This window comes from Podarcis gaigeae, assembly GCF_964106915.1.
Source record: "Podarcis gaigeae genome assembly, chromosome: 2".
NCBI classification, from domain to species: Eukaryota; Metazoa; Chordata; class Lepidosauria; order Squamata; family Lacertidae; genus Podarcis; species Podarcis gaigeae.
The window spans coordinates 6,948,310-6,967,597 of NC_139679.1; the positions used below are offsets into that span (position 1 = coordinate 6,948,310).

The 19,288-nt window shown below is 44.1% G+C and overlaps 2 protein-coding genes across 2 annotated transcripts in view; both read left to right on the forward strand.

Annotated features, from left to right (window-relative positions):
- LOC310840203 (retinol dehydrogenase 7-like) overlaps positions 1-19,288 on the forward strand; it is a 486,845-nt gene that overhangs the window by 467,184 nt on the left and 373 nt on the right. The gene's annotated exons all lie outside the window — the stretch shown is intronic.
- On the forward strand, positions 1,351-14,481 carry LOC310840232 (keratin, type II cytoskeletal 72-like). The gene is made up of 9 exons (XM_083729547.1): positions 1,351-2,146; positions 6,042-6,253; positions 7,122-7,182; positions 7,524-7,619; positions 8,683-8,847; positions 10,409-10,534; positions 12,039-12,259; positions 12,752-12,780; positions 12,907-14,481. Exons 1-9 carry the CDS (start codon positions 1,418-1,420, stop codon positions 13,503-13,505), a joined length of 2,238 nt encoding a protein of 745 aa, XP_083585673.1. The 5' UTR covers positions 1,351-1,417; the 3' UTR covers positions 13,506-14,481.

A 19,288-nucleotide genomic window follows, 5' to 3' on the forward strand; every position in this document is an offset into this window, starting at 1 on the left:
TTGGAAGCTCAGGCAAAAGATCTATGGGAATTGTGGAAGGGGTTAAAACAAACATTTATTAGCATAATCTGGTGGGCAGGGGAGGTGTGCTTGACTAATTTCACTGCCAGTAAAACTCAGTAGTATTTGGGGAGCCCCTATGCAGACAGACATCTGCAGGGATTCTGTGGGAAGCCAACATAGTTTCAGTTGTTGTTGTTGTTGTTTAGTCGTTTAGTCGTGTCCGACTCTTTGTGACCCCATGGACCAGAGAACGCCAGGCACCTCTGTCCTCCACTGACTTTCAGTTAGATCTACCCAATTTCTCAAGGGTTCTTGCAAATGTCTCATCCCCACCCAGCATGCCTTCAAAGAGAATTACATTCTCCAAACTGGGGTGAACCAATAAACAACAAAAGTGCCATTTCCCATTTTTCCTCGGACTCTTTAATCCATGGACAAGGAATCTGACTACAGTTCCCATCATCCCTGACTACTGCCCCTGCTGGCTGATGGAAGTTGGAGTCCAACAACATCTGGAGGGCAACAGACTCCCCACCTCTATTTTAGGTCATGCTTATTTTAGCCAGCATCCCTTTACTGCTATTAGCAAGTTCCTTATTTCATGGGATAGATACAACTAGGTGTGTACAAAACGTCCCTGACTCCCCCCCCCCAAAAAATAATAATTCTCTCAACATTCTGATATGCCAGACGTTTTGCTTAACATAGGAGCCTCCCAATGCGCTTCCAGCTTTGCTTTAGGCAAAAGTCTGCTAGCGAGTCAGAGCCCTTTGGAAGTCCCCCTCCCGGAGAAATCCCATATCTTACGGAACTTTTTCTGTCTTTGGTGATTTCTGATTAAGGAGGTACCCCTCAAATTCATTCCCCTTTGAGCAAAATTCTGGCAGCAACTCAGAATGCAATCTCCCCCATGTCCGTCCTTCTATCTGGTTGGAGGACGGTAATCCTGGAAAAATTGCTCATTAACAATAATGGTATGTTCCCTGACATAATTAAACATAAAAAGGGATGAAGCTGCAAGTGAAACGTACCTGTAAACAAGCCACTTGAAGTATTTTGCTGAAAGATAATTACACATTGAGGAAGCAGATTAATTAAAGTAAAGCACAAAGGCCGCTGAGAAGAAAGCTTGCAAGCAAAGCAAGTTTTTTTAATTTCACACTATTTCATATATGATAAGTGTTTGCTCTGGAGCAGAGGCTGCACTAAAAGGAACTTTTTCTGGCTGCTAGGCAAACCAAACCCATGCTGTTTCATTTAATTTTTTTGCACCCCATGCAGCTCTTGAGCCATATATAAGAGAGGAGCTCCTGATTTCATATCAAAGGGATTCTCTGTACTTCGCCCTCTGCTCTTCCTTCGTCCCATTGCTTCACTTATAGTACCAGCTTGCTTCACTTTTCAAAAAGCTACCATGAACATATGTGGTGGTCCTCGATACTTTGGTGGACGAAGGGGCTTCTCCTCTGTTTCTGTCACTGGTGGCCTGGGTGGTGGTCGAGGCAGCTGTGCTCCTATGTGCCAGCCAGTTGCAAGGTCGCAGGGAGCTGGTGGCTACTCCAGCGTGAGCCTGAATAACTTTGGTGGTGGAGGTCGAAGGATTGCTTGTGGTCAGGGCTATGGAGGACAAATCTATGGTGGCATTGGTGGTATGGGCATGGGCATGGGTGGTCAAGGCATGGGTGGACAAGGCATGGTTATGGGTGGTCAAGGCATGGGTGGACAAGGCATGGTTATGGGTGGTCAAGGCATAGGTATGGGTGGTCAAGGCATGGGCATGGGTGGACAAGGCATGGTTATGGGTGGTCAAGGCATGGGCATGGGTGGTCAAGGCATGGGCATGGGTGGTCAAGGCATGGTTATGGGTGGTCAAGGCATGGGCGGTCAAGGCATGGGCATGGGTGGTCAAGGCATGGGTATGGGTGGTCAAGGATGTCAGGGTGGCTTTGCAGGTTATGGTAGGATGGGAGGTTTGGGTGGTGGCATGCCATGCAGAGGCGAAGGGATCCGAGGTGTCTCGATGGATGAACGCCTCTTGAAGCCACTTTCGGTTGGAGTTGATCCAGAGGAGCAGAAAGCACGGACACATGAGAAAGAGGAGATGAAGACCTTGAACAACCAGTTTGCCTGCTTCATCGATAAGGTAAGAGCTTGGCCATCCTATGGGTTTTCTCCCCAAGGCAATTTTTAAATGAAGAGAAGAGAGCCAGCGTGGTGTAATGGCTAAGAGCGGTGGACTCGTAATCTGGCAGGTTTCTCCGCATGCATCTGCTGGGTGACCTTGGGCTAGTCACACTTTTCTGAAGTCTCTCAGCCTCACTCACCTCACAGAGTGTTTGTTGTGGGGGAGGAAGGGAAAGGAGAATGTGAGCCGCTTTGAGACTCCATAAGTGGAATAAAAGGCAGAATATCAATTCCAAACGCTGCTGCTGCTGCTGCTGCTGCTGCTGCTGCTGCTTCTTCTTCTTCTTCTTCTTCTTCTTCTTCTTCTTCTTCTTCTTCTTCTTCTTCTTCTTCTTCTTCTTCTTCTTCTTCTCCTCCTCCTCCTCCTCCTCCTCCTCCTCCTCCTCCTCCTCCTCCTCCTTTTTCATGAGGACCCCAACCTCTTTTAGCTGTAGTTCATTCCGCCTTTGCTCCTTTCCCTTTCCTCCTCTTTTGGGTTTCTGCCATGGTGCTCCCTAGTCCTAGGAGTACGCTCCAATCACATCTATTTATCATTTCCTACTCACCGGTTAAAATCCCACCATGAAATCTACTTCTTAAAAGCCTTTCCTGAAACATAACTATGCATTTAGTGCATATATAAACCACTTTATGGTGTAAAGGACCCTTTGCATTATTTCAGGAAACTTTACAACAGACTTGTTATAAAGATTATGCTCCTATTGCAGAAGAGGAGTTGGGGAGGGAGGCTAAGAGATAGTAGCTTCTAAAAGACAACATTTGAGCCATAAGCTTCTTGGTTCAAAGTTCTCCTAATTCGCTAAAGTAGCCCGGCAATGCTTTCCATTTGCTCCGTTTTCCTGACATGCTACTTTGTATGTCAAATCCAACACAGATTTGGTTCCCTCCCTCCTGCTTTGTTTTGTCCATCTTACATCTGTTGTAAAAACCTCTGGTTCTTAGGGGAGCTTCTCATTCCAGTTTCAACTCATGGAGTGAAGAAATGAAATGGCATTGTTTTTCCAGGAGAATGTATTTGGCCTCATTTTGGACAAACTGGATAGCCTATATTTTCCCGTAAAAATGTTGCAAGTATCATAGAGGAAAGGCAATTGGTTATTATTATTTTTAAACACACGTACACAAATTGCCTTGGGTGAGACTGGAAGGAAAGTGAAAATGCAAACGTAAGTTGCAAGACCTGTTTGAAAAAAATATTACTTGCAACAAAATTCATTTTAGTTCTGTACTCACACAGTTACTAAGACTTCTGGGTAGTGGAAGAAACTTCAGATTGCATACAAGTAAAATGATATCCTGAATCACTTCAGCCTGGTTTGTTGTAGGGTAGTTTAGGAGAATTTATATTTCATTCAGGAAATAAATGCATAGCATTTAATATTACAGACTTGCAGTCTGGTTGTATTAGATTCAGGAGACTATTTCCAGCACAGGAGAAAAAGAAATGGGAGGTTCTAAAGCTACTAGTTTCTCCTTCATCCTTCAGATTATTTTTAGCCAACTACTTCCACCCCTTTTCTTTTTCTTGTCTGCTGGAAATCTCAGACTTTTAGTACAATCCATATGCAATGCATTGAATGCTGCATTCTTATTTTCTGCATGGAAAATAAGTTCCCTGAAAAACTAAACATTTGAATTCCAATTCATTTGTTACTTATGGATAAAAGGGTGCGTAAGAACCAGTCCCATACCCACAAGAGCATTCCTTCATTCAAACAAGCACCAGGGAGCTTTGTATCAGGGGAATCAGTTTATGGTTTGTTTCTGAACTGTTATAGCTAACACCATGAGAACCTCTGGAAAAGGTGGGAGTGTCTTATCTTTGGTGCCCACTCCAAGTGAATTAAGAGTATCAAAGAACCTTCTGGAACAGATATGTCATTGGATTCCAACTCCCATGAGCCCCAGACAGCATGTTCAAAAAAGACCCTCCAAGTGTCCCTATATTCCAGGGGCACCCCTGATTTAGAGATGTCATTCCTGGTTCTGATTTGATCCTGGAATGTCCCAATTTTCCTTAGGATGCCCCTATTTTCATTGGAGAAATGTTGGAGGGTGTGGTAGGATGTCCCTATTTTCACTGGAGAAATGTTGAAGGTATGGAGTTATCCAACTCCTGAGCCGTCTGAAGGCAATCCTGTATAGGGAAGCTTTTTTTAAATGTTCAATGTTTTGCTATATTTTTATGTATGTTGAAAGCTGCTCAGAGTGGCTGGGGCAACCCAATAGGACATGTGGAGTATAAATAGTAAATTTATCATTATAGAATGGGACGTCCCTATTTTCATTGGATAAATGCTGGAGGGTATGTCAAAGGTCAGGGAAGATGGGAGCTTTAGTCCACCAATATCTGGAGGGCCACAGGTTCCCCATGCCTGATATCAACTTCTAACTTTCATTCATAGCTCAGCCAATACAGCATTTGACTTTTTATCTCAGGGTCTTGGGTTTGAGCCCCACATTGGGCAAAAGATTCCTGAATTCAGGGGGTTGGACTAGATGACCCCTGTGGTCCCTTCCAACTCTGCAATTCTCTCATTCTATGATTATATAATTCCCAGTAGGGAGTGGGTGACTATCTTGCTCAACACATAAGTTAATTGGCAATAAAGGTTTGTTTGTACTTAGTTTTGAGGTCTATGACTAAACTGCACAGAAGTATTATTAAAAGAGGGTTTGTTTGTTTTGGGTTTTGATTTTGTTATTTTAAAAAAACACAATGCAAAATGAGGTAGTAGACCAAGGAGACAGAATGCAGGAAGTTACCTCTTCAGACCATGGGTGGTGCGGAGCGGTGGCGTTTGTAGCATGTAGCCCCTTCATTCATTTGGGTCAGTTGGTAGAGATAAGTCACCACTGACTGTTCGCATCGCACCACCCCCAAACTTGCACAAACGCTATTCCTGATTTGGCTACTAAATTCTTGAAACCCATTGTCTGACAATCTGCATTTCATTATCTCAAACAGAGGATTTTCTGATAAGCAATACAAGGAATCTAGTGTGATTCCTATCTGTTTAATTTTGTTCTCCATCCCTCTTAACCATCCTGATTATTGGTATTCAGCTAACATGGCCGCAACAAGAATATTAAGTCTACATCTGTAATGCAGCCACAGCTAAAAGTTATATGTTAGGAACAAAACTTTGGTTTCTAAAAGTATTTGGTTTGTTTCTGGACATAAATAAACATAGGGGACACAATTTGATACACCAAAGAATTTTTGGAAGAAAACTGAAGTCTTTCAGTAGCCTGGTTGAAGGCATTTAACCAAACTGGGATAACATATAGTAAGCTACTGAGCTGTAGCCTACCCAATAAGATTTTAGGCCTTGCAATTTGATCAGTACTGGGGCGAGGTTTCATTTTGGATTGTTGCCAGAAAAGCATGAACAAGAAAGTGTGTTCTCACCTCTGAATTGTGCTATGTAATGCACAGCAAGAAATTAGGCCTTGTTGGGAGACCTGCCAGAGTGGGAAGTATAACTGGGAGGCAGTGGAAGACAGGAGTGCCTGGTGTGCTCTGGTCCATGGGGTCAGAAAGAGTCAGAAGAAGAAGAAGAAGAGTTTGGATTTGGTATCCCGCTTTATCACTACCCTAAGGAGTCTCAAAGCAGCTAACAATCTTCTTTTCCCTTCCTCCCCCACAACAAACACTCTGTGAGGTGAGTGGGGCTGAGAGACTTCAAAGAAATGTGACTAGCCCAAGCTCACCCAGCAGCTGCATGTGGAGGAGCGGAGACGCGAACCCGGTTCACCAGATTACGAGTCTACCGCTCTTAACCACTACACCACAATGGCTCTCAGACAATACTGAATGGCTAAACGACTAAATAACAACATGTTCCTTTCAGGTCCGATCCCTGGAGCAGCAGAATAAGGTGCTTGCCACCAAGTGGGAGCTTCTGCACCAGTGTGTCCAACCTGCAAGGAAAAACCTGGAAGGCTACTATGAGAATTTCCTGGCCGCACTTAAGAAGCAGCTAGAATGCCTCTTGAGTGAGAGACAGAAACTGCAACATGAACAGAAGAACATGCAGGAACTGGTAGAGGACTACAGGTCAAAGTAAGTAAAGTCATTCACTAGGGTGTGGCGTGCCGCACTGGTGTCAGGAGACAATGGCAAGTGTGGTGGGAAAGTGTGGTGGGAAAATTCAAGGACAATAAAAGAAGCATTTAAACATTTCAGTGCAGTATAATGTAGTACAGGCATGTCCAACAGGTCGATCACAATCTACTGGCTGATCACGGTGCTCCCCTGGTCAATTATGGTCAATCTGTGGACCGTGGGCCCCCAGCAATGTACCCCCCCCCAAAATGTACCCCCTTGATGTAATGTACCCCCCCAACAATGGGTCAGGCGTCCAGTTGTCTTATACTATGAGTAGATCACAGTCTCTTGAGAGTTGGATGTGCCTGGTGTAGTATAATTTTATTTTATTTTTATTCTTTTGCAGAATATGGATAGATTTCTTTTCAAAATCAAGCACTGCCGGGAGTTGTTTTGTTTTGTTTTCCAATGTGTTTCTCATCAATAAAATTTGTTGTGGCACGATCAATTTTTTATTCTGAAAATCTGGCCCTGAGAAAAAGGTTTGAGAACCACTGCACTAGATGAAAGTTTTGCAGCCTGCCTAACTCTTCACCCAGGAGTAGAGGGGCCATTTTAATTCTTCTTCTTCTTTTGGAAAAAAAAGTTTCTATTCCAATTTCCCCTTCTACACATTGGGAGAAAGCCAACTAAGTCACACTCAGAGTAGCCCCACTGAAATCAATGGACTTAATTTATTTCAGATAAACCTTGCTGACCCCTTCCTTAGTGTAAACACTCCTTTCTTGGGTCCCACTGATGGTTCTTGCAAAGCAGGTTTTCTGTTAAATTCTTCCAACAGTAAGAGCAAACCCTAAGTGTTTTCCCCTTCTCTCCAAAACAGATATGAAGAGGAAGTCAATAGGCGCACATCAGCAGAAAATGAATTTGTGGTGCTCAAAAAGGTAAGAAGTTGTGGCCTGGAAAATATTAATTACATACATACAGTCTAATTACTATGGAGCACCTGGAACTGTGCATGTGATATCTTGCCCACAAACCTACCCTGTATGCACCTCAGTTAAAGCAGATACTCTGTACACACACAGCAGGAAACGATGCCTGGAGATATTTCTGCTTTCTGGAATCATGAAAATGCCAATTCCAAGATACAAAGAACAGAATTATTTTTAGCTTTATTAAATTCAATACTACCAGTCCTTCCTTCCTTCCTTCCTTCCTTCCTTCCTTCCTTCCTTCCTTCCTTCCTTTCATGTTTTCTTGTGTGCTCTCCTTCTCTCTCCAGGATGTTGACAGCGTATTCCTCACCAAAGAAGAACTAGAATCCAAAGTAGATGTGTTGGCACAAGAGTTGGAAGTCCTGAGATGTGTCTTTGCAGAGGTACGATTTAATATGAACCATGTGAGAAGCTTGTCCCTCAAGAAATAGGAACTTATTACTTGGACATCTTATACAAAATGGGATTTAGGTATGCTTGGTCACCCCCCACAACTGCTACACAGGCTCACTGAAGGTGCCTGAGGCAAGCCACCATGTCAGACTCAGTTCAGTTTCCCCAAATGTAAAATGGGAGTCACAAAGTCCCACGTCATTATTCACCTCTGTGGAATCTCCTGTTTGGAGCTTTGTAAGGATGCGGGTGGTGCTGTGGTCTAAACCACAGAGCCTAGGGCTTGCCGATCAGAAGGTTGGCAGTTTGAATCCCCGCGATGGGGTGAGCTCCTGTTGCTTGGTCCCTGCTCCTGCCAACCTAGCAGTTCGAAAGCATGTCAAAGTGCAAGTAGATAAATAGGTACCGCTCTGGAGGGAAGGTAAGCGGCGTTTCCGTGTGCTGCTCTGGTTCACCAGAAGCGGCTTAGTCATGCTGGCCACATGACCTGGAAGCTGTCTGTGGACAAACGCCGGCTCCCTCGGCCTATAGAGCAAGATGAGTGCTGCAACCTCAGAGTCGTCCGCGACTGGACCTAATGGTCATGGGTACCTTTACCTTTTAAGGAACAACTGAAGGGAAGAGGAAACTCTTGTTTATGTGAAGAGTTACTGTATGTACTCTATGCATCAGAGCTTGAGTCATGTTCCAGAAAAGATGGTAGAAATGAAAACAAGAACAGGGGGCATATTTATTTGGATGGATGGAGGTTGCATCCTACAAATTCAGTTTATTCCCACCATACTCAATGGGAATATCTCCATTTCCCTAAATGTTTACATTTTAATATTGGGTAGAAGTTATTTCCTACAAATGTCTCTTTGAAGACAGCTGGGGAGCATCTGTTGTTATTGCGATCCAGCACATTTTTACAGAATTTGTCTTAATAAGAGCAATTTGAAAAGCCCAGTAAGTAGTCCAACTCATTTATTTGACCAAAGTAGGAGCATGATGTTTAAAAGGGAAAGGTTAGCCATGTGCAATCTTACAGTGAGACCATATCATGTTCTGCAGGAGTTGGCTCAGTTTGACCACCAGATTGGCGACACCTCGGTGGTTCTGAAAATGGACAACACACGAGACTTGGACATGGACCTCATCCTTAAAAACGTAGAAGCCTGGTATCAGAATATTGCTCATACCAGCAAACAAGAAGCTGAAGCTTTTTACCACAACAAGGTGAGTCAGAGTATCAGAATTAATCCCTATTTAGGGTTCTCTGCAGATGATCAGTATTTAGCTCAACAAGAATACAGCTGCCCCTTTATTCATACTATAATGTATGGTCAGGGTACCATTTCAGCCCAAGGAACCATTGTGATGTTGGAATGTGCAACTTGGAATGTGGCTACACAAGTGCTTGACTTGAACATCAGCACTCAGGCAGCAAGACAGAGACCCTTCTTTCATGTACCAGACTGCAGATTGTTCAGCAACAATGATCTCTCCACCCTGCAGCAAACCTATTGACTCTGAAGCATATGTTGATTTTTAAAATAATTGATTATGGAGTTGATGATGACTGAAACTATTGTGGAAGATCGTTTAGAGATCTATGTGCACAATGTAGATCAGGGGTCGGCAACCTAAGGCCCATGGGCCAGAAGCAGCCCACGGAGGCCATTTAACCAGCCCACGAGCCATCCCTGAACTGAGCTGCCCACTCGGCGAGTAATAATATGCTGCACTTAATCGGCACAGCGAGGCATGGGGACTCCCTTCTGCAGCTCCAGAAATCACTTTTGTGCATGCCCAGATGCAGGAAATCATGTCTGCACATGCCCAGGTGCCCAAAATAGCTTTTGCACAGGCATGATTTTCGGTGTCTGGGAATGCACAGAAGCAATTTCTGGCACCGTGGACATGCGCAGACACGATTTTTGGCGTCATGCTACGGCGGCCCAGCCCATGGAGGATCTCCGTGGGAGTGATCTGGCCCATGCATGGTAAGCCTTGCTGACCCCTGCTCTAGATAGTGGTCCTTTGCTCTAGGTCAAAACTAGAGGCATTTTGGCCACACACAAGTTGTAACATAATGCAGCCTAGAATTAAAGTGTGATCCTAATAAAGATATTAAAATTCAGTGCATCTTATTCCCTTAAAAATGCACATCGGACTGTGCCTCAACTTTGACTAAGTTATGTCATTATCATTTAAGAGTTATACCGCAAACATCATCATAGCAGACATCATACATAAATTGCCAATAGAATCCAGCATTTCAAATTCAAGACTTGTACACAAAGTGCACAATTCAGATTTATTTGAGTGCTAACACCTGCACTCATTTTTATCCCCTGGACTAGTTGTGGGTGGTATCCAACAAAGTTGGATCAAAGTTGTGGGTGGTATCCAGCAAAGTACTCTCTCTAGCACAAGGACCTTTGGCTGTGCAATGAAACACAGCCCCACTCCGCACCACGCTAAATCCGCTCTGGAGGTTCCCCCAGACCTCCAGATCAGATTTTGGGAGAGTGCAAGGGCATGCAAGGGAGAGGGACAGGAAGTCCAGTTGTACAAGCAGAAATTCTTGTACTGGTGGAAGTAATTAACTGGATACTCCATTGTGTATATATAAATAAAAATGTGCATGTTTCAGTAAGTGCACAGTTATCGGCCTTTTTCAGCAAATGCATTATAGGAGATAAAGCACTGGTTTCTTACCTTGACACTTCAGCAGCTATTCAGGTGGTAACAGTGGCATTGATTCCCAGGAGTAATTGTGTTTTCCTTGCACTAGATTGCAGAAATGCAGAACCATCGGGGCAAATTCAACGAAGAGCTTAAATGCAACCAGCATGAGATCACAGAGCTGAACAGAGTGATCCAGAGGCTGCATAGCGATACTGATAATGCAAAGAAGCAGGTATAGCAAATCTTGTTTTAGCCTCAGCAGATGAACTTGTCTTCCTGTAACGGCAATGGTGCTGATCACAAGCTACCCATAGACAAAGGCCTAATATAGTAGTTCCCCAACTGTGAGAATGGTTGGAGGGTGTGCTGCAAGAAAGAACCCAGATATAACAACATTCTGCCCTTCCTTCCTTCCTTCCTTCCTTCCTTCCTTCCTTCCTTCCTTCCTTCCTTCCTGTTGCCTCTGCTGGGAATGATTTTGCTGTGCCTCAGTATTGGATACAATAATAAGATCATTTGATTATTACTGAGGCAGAGGAGGAGCAGATTGACCAGCTCTCAAAAAAGTTGGGTGGTGTGAGGCTGCATAGCAAAAGTGGAACATTTGCCTTGCTTGCAACAGCTCCTGGGTTCAATCCCCTGAATATCCAGGCAGGGCTGAAAAATGTTCCTGCCTGCATTGCCACTGACCATCACAGTAGACCATACTGAGCTAGATGGAGCAATGGTCTGACTTGGTATAAGGCATGACCAATGGACTCTTCTGGTGGCCTGGTGGCTTTGATCTTTTGGTTATAAGGCATCAGATACTGCCAACTACTAAATGCTAGCACATGGCAACTATCAAAGATGGTTACATCTGAAATGCCCATTGCAAATGAACTATTAAATATTTAAACCCCGTCACATGCTAGCCATTCATATACTCTAAATTTCCAATGGCTGAAATCAAACCTCAAAGTTAAATCTCCAAGATATACAGTCTTACCTTGGATCTCGAACGGCTTAGTGCCAAACGTTTAGCCTCCTGAACGATCGGAAACCGGAAGTGAGTGTTCCGATTTTCGAACTTTTTTTGGAAGTCCAATGTCCAGCAGGGCTTACGCAGCTTCTGATTGGCTTCAGGAGCTTCCTGCAGCCAATCAGAAGCTGTGCTTTGGTTTCCAAACATTTTGGAAGTTGAACGGACTTCTTGAATGGTTTCTATTTGACTTCCAAGGTATGACTGTAAACCACATATCATTGAATGACATCATTACAGATTGTCTAATAGTATGATATATGAGTGTTCAGGGGATATTTGAAGGATATTTGCTGAGGAGAATTCAGAAAGCCATCTCAACCATATCCATGACTACCTATTGAAAAGGATGATGAGAAGAGCCTTTGAGAATAATCACATAGCCCTTTCCTATTCTTTGCACTGGCAAGGTCTGTAAAAGACAAGTTGCAGCAGCAGAGAGGAAAGCCAGTGCTTGCTTCTACTACTTCAGGGGTAGGGAAACAGTGGCCCTCTTGATGTTGTTGGACTTCACCACCCCTGACCATTGGCTATGCTGGCTGAGCCTGGTGAGATTTGGAGTCCAACAATGTCTGAAGGGCCGCAGGTTCCCTATCCCTGCCCTCATTCATCAGCACTGCAAGAAGCCATGGAGATCCCATTTCCTTCTGCTTTTAGCTTTATCTTGAGTATCTTCCCGACAAAGCATTAATTTTTATTCTTTCCCCATTCCCAGGTTGCAAGCCTGCAGTCAGCTATCTGCGATGCTGAGCAGCGTGGTGACATTGCCCTCAAAGATGCACGGAGCAAGCATGTTGAACTGCAGACAGCCTACCAGCAGGCCAAAGATAAATTAGCTTGCCTGCTTCGTGATTATCAAGAGCTGCTAAACACCAAGCTGGCTTTGGATATTGAGATTGCTACTTATAAAGCAATGTTGGAAGGAGAGGAGAACAGGTGGGGTGCCGTTTTGAATATATACATATAATTGAATGGATATGTATTTGGGTTCTAACTGCCATTTGGTCCGGGCAGCATGGGCAATGATTATGGAGGGTGGAAGTTGCAGACCCACAACATATGGAGGCCCATAAGTGGGAAAAGCTTGATTCAGGTCACATTCAAAGTTGCATCTGCCAATTTTCCACTTTCCAAAACATAGTGTGTATGGAATCACAACCATCCTGCAAAATTAGCATTTCACTGCCTTTTGTGATGCAGTTTTCCAGCCAAGTAATGTGTGCAAAAATGCACATATTGAGGTAAAGAGTGCATGAAAAGGCATGTAGACTGGGGATGGGGCCCTCTGTTAGATTCTCCACCACCAAGACTGGCCCCCTGAGTCTTCCTTTTTCGTCTTCAAAATATGGCAATCGTACAAAAACGCCATATGTAAGCCACCTTCAGTTGTAAAATAATGAATACATTTTGTTTCTCTGTTCCTAACAGGATATGCACAGGGAACCCTGTCAGCGTTGGTGAGTATATTCAACATTCACCTCGACAAAAAAATATTAATATCAACAGCTTGTTTGCTTGTTTGTTTGGATTTGTAAATCTATCAGCAAAATAACAGAACCTGTTTTCTTGGTCTTCCTTCACAGCTATGGTGAGTGGCAGCTTCCCGGTTGGCGAATGTGCACCTGGAGCTGGAATGGCCTTTGGAGCTGCTGTAGGAAGAGGCGTAGAACACGGAGTTGGCGCCTATGGTGGCGTTGGGGACGGGTTCAGCTCTGGAAGTGCAGGATGCGTCCACACAATGGGCTCCCGAACTGCAGCTGGCTCAGTAGGCAGAGCGGCCGGTGTTGGTTATGGGATTGGACATAGCGCTGGAGTAGGAGCTGGAGGAGGGTTCAGTTCCAGAAGCGGAGGCTACGCTTCGAGCATTACTACCGCTAAGCACGAGGTGACCTCTGGGGGTGGCAGGCATAGCTCAGGCATTTCTACAGAAGGGAGTTGTGGGGGTGGCCACCATGGTGGGATCCACCACGCAGTAGGGGGAGCCGGAGGAATTAGCTCCTCTGGGAGTGGGGGCTATGGGGTTGGAGTGCAGAACTTGGCTGCTGGGGGAGCTTATGGCTCCGGGTCTGGTGGAGGCATGCTATCAGCTATATATGGTGGTTCTCGAGGGGACTGCACCACCGGTGTTAGAAATGTGCATGTAACATCCGTCAGTTCTTCATCCAGAAAATGCCTCCACTGAAACCCAGCTGTTGGGAAGGAATGAAGCCCGCCTGTAGACAGCTGCACGAATCATTCAATTTGTGGCCAGTGGCAGCCATGTGCTAAAGTAACAGCCCTGCCCAACATACGATCTCTAGCAGAGAAGTTTCTGATTTCTTGTGGATTGCTGTAGCTTGAGTTCAATGGCTCGGTAGCTATCTTTGGGAATTATTTTGGCTATGAAAGCAATCTCCCTCCATGGTTTCTCCTTTTCCCCCTTTTCACCCCCTGGGTTTTCTTGCACAGGCTAAATTAGGACTCACTACATTTGGATTCAGAAATCCACCCCCCCTCCTTGTTCTAGCAAAGCATTTCAGAAGGGGAAGCAATGGCTTCACCGTCCGATATGAGATTGCAAAGTAGCATTTCTCTTTCCAGTTGCGTTGCACAGGAATGACATTTAGCTATATGCATATTTTACTCAGTTGGTTTTTGTTGACCCCGCTTTGCGTGTATGCTCTCATCATACCAGAACACTCCCTTTGATATAAATTACAGTATTGTTGCAACTAGACCTGCAACAGATGTGGGTGCTTCAAGGTCAAATTAATCCAAAATTGTTAGCAGCCAAATTTGAGGGTTGGGGGAAGTGAAGGTGTGTGGTGTGTTTACCTGCAGTTAACTTGTGCATCAGTACCCTGGTTTTGGTGACAAGAATTGCGTTTCAACCTTCCTTAAAGCTGTTTATGGAATTCAAAAAATAGTAATCAAAAAATCTTCAGAATTATTCTGTTAAATTCTGTTTCAGCTATACTTGCAATAAAAATTAGTAACAATTAAGCACTTTTATATGTTTTTCCCACACTTCAATGCATGCATTGCTATTTCGTTTAAAGACTGGTTCAAAACATCTTGTGCTGTCTGTATCTACACAGTTGTAACATCACTGCCTACACTTTGCTTCTTGTCAAGAACTCCAAACCCTCGTCTGCATTTTAAATAAACTGCATGCATGCACCTGGCTTCCGTCTTACATGGTTTCCATTCTCCCCTCTCTCTGAGAAAACAACAATATGCAACTAAACTTATATATGCTAATACAGGCCCTCTCTTGAGACAGGTATTTTGCTGCAATGTGCTTTGAAACACTTTATTGATGCAATAATAGTTCATCATTGGTGGATTTATTCTGCTTCAATTAGTCTTTTTTGCAATGCTTCACCAATGCTACCACATAACTACTATTTACAGGAGCTACAGTGCTACAGGGACGCGGGTGGTGCTGTTGTCTAAACCACTGAGCCTTGGGCTTGCTGATTGGAAGGTCAGCAGTTTGAATCCCCTCGATGGGGTGAGCTCCCATTGCTCGGTCCCAGCTTCTGCCAACCTAGCAGTTCAAAAGCACACCAAAAAGTGCAAGTAGATAAATAGGTACCGCTCCAGCGGGAAGGTAAACGGCATTTCCATGCACTGCTCTGGTTTCACCAGAAGTGGCTTAGCCATGCTGGCCACATGACCCAGAAAAACTGTCGACAGACAAAGGGTGGCTCCCTCGGCCAGTAAAGGAAGATGAGCACCGGAACCCCAGAGTTGTTTGTGACTGGACTTAACTGTCAGGGATCCTTTACCTTTACCTTTTTTTTTTACAGTGCAACAAAATGGAGACAAAAATAAACTGGAACAGGATTTCAGCAGGAAGTAATGGGATAGGCACACATTAGAAATGGAGCAATATGGCCACTCCAGAACTTTTGCAGCAGCAGCAAGTAATATCAAAAGTGGGGTCACCCATGACCAACCCAATAGCATCATGAGCTTAAATAATCAAAAATGAACAATAAAAAGGGTGTCTGGAAAGTCCATAGTTGCTTGGATGAGGCCTGGTCTACAAATACAAAAGAATTAGCTTGACTTGAGATGGTAAAAACCTACCCAATAGTTTAGTGGGGTAGAGGCAAAGATCCTAAATTCTGAGGCTGCTTTGGGAGAAATACTGGGATACAAACTGAATACATACGGGAAAAGGTTGGCCAAAAGAATTGTCAGTGGGTTTGCTGTTTGTCTGTGAAATATTCTTAAACTTCATAACGAAAACCCAATAGGTGTAAAACAGAAAATGGGGACATCTCATAAAATGGCGCAAAAGAAAACCCACTGATAGCCACTTTCTTTGAGCTATGTCCTGCGATGAGGTGTGCTTAGAAGGAAATCCTTTGCTTGATCTCCCTGTCTTGGGTACTTGTACTTATCCCATGAAATCACAGTGGCTGTTGATCATGATTAATAGTAACCACAACAACAAAATAGGTGGATGAACTTTCTCCCCCCCCCCCTTGGAAATTGCTTCACGTGAAAAAAATGAAGCATTTTTTGAAGAAGTATTTCTCTGAAGCATCCAGAAATGGATCCCAAAAGACCAGGTGGACTGGATGGACTGTTACAATGTTGAAGTGCTATATAACTTATGGCAGGCGGATTTCCTTGCCAAGCTTTTAGATATGCAGTTGTAGTAGAAGCATCAGATATGCCAGTTGCAATGTGGCTAGTGATTTTCATCTGTAGAACCTTTCTAATGCAACCACCAGCACATACACCCTGCCTGGTTCTGGCTTTTCCTAGAATAAAAAGGCCAAAGCAAGACTGAGCAACAGTTAGAATCATAGAATCATAGAGTTGGAAGAGACCACAAGGGCCATCGAGTCCAACCCCCTGCCAAGCAGTTGAAGCTGGACAATACCCACCTTCTCAACCCAAGTCCTGTACACATTGTTCAATTTGAATTTATTATCACCATCATGCTACTAAAGTTGACTGGGACAACTTGCCACTAGAACACTACTGATAACCCACCAAGCCAAATACACAGCCCTTTAGCCATAATAAAGTGCTTGACAACCCCTCTAGTTTTGCTGTCTGGAATAGCAAGAACAGACTTACAAAGTCCCTGGGGTCCTGCCCCACATTGCTGATTGGCTTAGTAGACTGCCACTTATGAAGTCCTCCTCTAATGGTTTAGGGCCATCACTCTGTGGCTGAACACATTATTTGCACGCCAAGGTTCCAAATTCAGCCCCTGTCATTTCCGCCTAAAGGATTAGGTAGGGGAAGATGACTTGCTTTAAGACAGGGGTAATCAACATGGCACCCTCCATATGTTTTGAACTACAACTTCCACCATACCTGACCATAAGTTGTGACTCCGTTGACAAAAATGTTACATTCAGTTGGATTAAATGGCAGTAGATCAAACACAGGAGCCAACTTCAGGGGGCGGTGGGTGCTTGGGCACCTGCAATAATATAATTGTGGGGGCTGGGGACCCACAAAGTCAAAGAGAAAAGCCTCTAAGAGAGAAGCGGTTCAGCTCCACCCTCCACAACCCTCCAGCAAGGCACCCAATTTTGAGAACAGGGGTTTGGACACAGAGGCAGAGTCTCTCTGTCTCTGAGACTGAGCCTCTCACAGAAAAGTGTGCCTCACTGGCTGTGGAAGAGAGGAGGAAGAGGAGCCATTGCCACTGGCCGCCATTACATGAATGTGCGATGTCACACGCACTATGTGTAGTTGTGTGTGTGATGTTGCACATCCGTGTTGTGGCAGCCAGTGGCAGTAGCTCCTTTTTCTCCTCCTTTCTGCAGCTGTGGGCACCCACATTCCTGAGGGCCAGATGGCACCCCGGGATCAAATAAAGCTGAATGATGATATCAAGAAGAATGGTGTCCAGACCACATGAATGCCAGATGTGCATTGCTGAAAGCAGGGGGTGCTTTTCAACACAAACCAAAAAGAACAGCATGAGCAGTTTCAACTCATCCCTAATTATAGCAATGGAAATAGCTCCCTGATTCACATTCTGAGATGGGTTGTTAATAACCACAATAGCATCAAACAAGAAGATTAGTGGGTGGGAAGATGGAAGCTCCACGACAAATTATGTCACTTGCCCAACCTTCTAGGCATGAGAGTTGTATACGGGGACCAATCAAACTCTAGGGGTGGGGCATAAGGATTTGACAGGAAATAGCACTCTTATACTACTCATGAGTGTAGCAGAAAGATATCCCAACTGGTGCAATTCATTGTGAACATAACCCTCTCATGTGAAGAGAGAAAGGTTACTTTCCACAGAGACAAATTTCATACCATTGTAGACGAAATAAATAAAAAAATTGTCCAGTAGAGACCAACTAAGTATAAGCTTTTGTGTGCATGTGTATCTGAAGAAGTGTGCATGCACATGAAAGCTTATACCAGAACAAACTTAGCTGGTCTCTAAGGTTCTACTGGACAATTTATTTATTTATTTATTTATTTATTTATTTATTTATTTATTTCGACTGCATCAGGCCAACACGGCTACCTACCTGAATCTAATACTATTGTAGAGTAAAGCGAGAACAAAATCCAACATTTTATCTTGAAAGAAAGAAAAACCTTCCACTTCGTGTCATTTATATTCACACGCATACATGTGCAGATGCAGATACAGTGGTACCTCGGGTTACATATGCTTCAGGTTACATACGCTTCAGGTTACACACACCGCTAACACAGAAATAGTGCTTCAGGTTAAGAACTTTGCTTCAGGTTGAAAACAGAAATCGTGCTCCAGCGGCGCGGCAGCAGCAGGAGGCCCCATTAGCTAAAGTGGTGCTTCAGGTTAAGAACAGTTTCAGGTTAAGAACAGACCTCCGGAACGAATTAAGTACTTAACTCGAGGTACCACTGTATTTATAAAAAGGCTAACCTAAGTAAACATTTGTCCTGTGGAAATGTTACTATGACCTTAAGACCTTCATAGCACCAGTACTGGAAACAGCTTACCACTAAAATGAGGCACTAATGAAGGTTTGTAAACATCTGTGGTGAAACACCCCTGGGGCCCAGCAGCACTTGTTGTCCTATTATAATTACAACTTAGCTTTTCATAAGTCTTCAGAAACACCTGCCGATTTTAAATCAGTTTCCTCCCACCTGGTGCCCTCCAGATGTTTTGGACTGCAACTCCCATCAGTCCCAGCCATGGGAATTGTAAAATGTTGTGTTATGAGGAAAGTTATCATGCGCCTTGTTCCTTATGAGGATCTTCCCTCACCTTTCTTAACCTGACGGGGAAGGAGGCACCATTTTGGGGTCTGCCTCAGGTGCCAAAATGTATTGGGCTAGCCCTGCCTAATGCCATTTGCCCTATACTTAACGCTAACTATTTGTTGTATGTGTTTGGAAAGGGATGGGCCAAAGCGTCCTGGATGTTCCAAGTACAGAAGGAATCCTTTGCACTGGTTAGTGTCCAGAAAAGTGTATGTCTGTCTAATAGAGAATGGCAGACAAGGTTAAAAAGATGGAGACTAATATCCACAAGCGAAAATGCTTTCCTTCAGTTCCTTTGGAAACCAGGCTGGCGGAAGTGACCTTTCATCAAAGAAAGTTCGGTACATATGCTCTACCACCCCTGATGTGAGCCCTGAATGTGGGACTAAACTCAAGAAGAGATTTGGCCCAGGAAGGCAAATTGTATGTACTGTAATTTTTGCTCTATAAGACTTACTTTTTCCCTCCTAAAAAGTAAGGGGAAATGTGTGTGCGTCTTATGGAGCGAATGCAGGCTGCACAGCTATCCCAGAAGCTAGAACAGCAAGAGGGATTTCACTGCGCAGCGATCCCTCTTGCTGTTCTGGCTTCTGAGATTCAGAATATATTTTTTTTCTTGTTTTCCTCCTCCAAAAACTAGGTGCATCTTGTGGTCTGGTGCGTCTTATAGAGCGAAAAATGCGGCACTAACACACTTTGTTTATACTCTCCAGCTCAGGTACTTACATCAAC

What these genes read in the sequence shown, in the direction of transcription:
- LOC310840232 (XM_083729547.1), top strand. Translation starts at nt 1,418, where the DNA reads ATGAACATATGTGGTGGTCCTCGATACTTTGGTGGACGAAGGGGCTTC. An exon ending in TTGCCTGCTTCATCGATAAG is followed by an intron (nt 2,147 to 6,041) that starts GTAAGAGCTTGG and finishes TGTTCCTTTCAG; the next exon opens with GTCCGATCCCTGGAGCAGCA. An exon ending in CTGATAATGCAAAGAAGCAG is followed by an intron (nt 10,535 to 12,038) that starts GTATAGCAAATC and finishes CCCCATTCCCAG; the next exon opens with GTTGCAAGCCTGCAGTCAGC.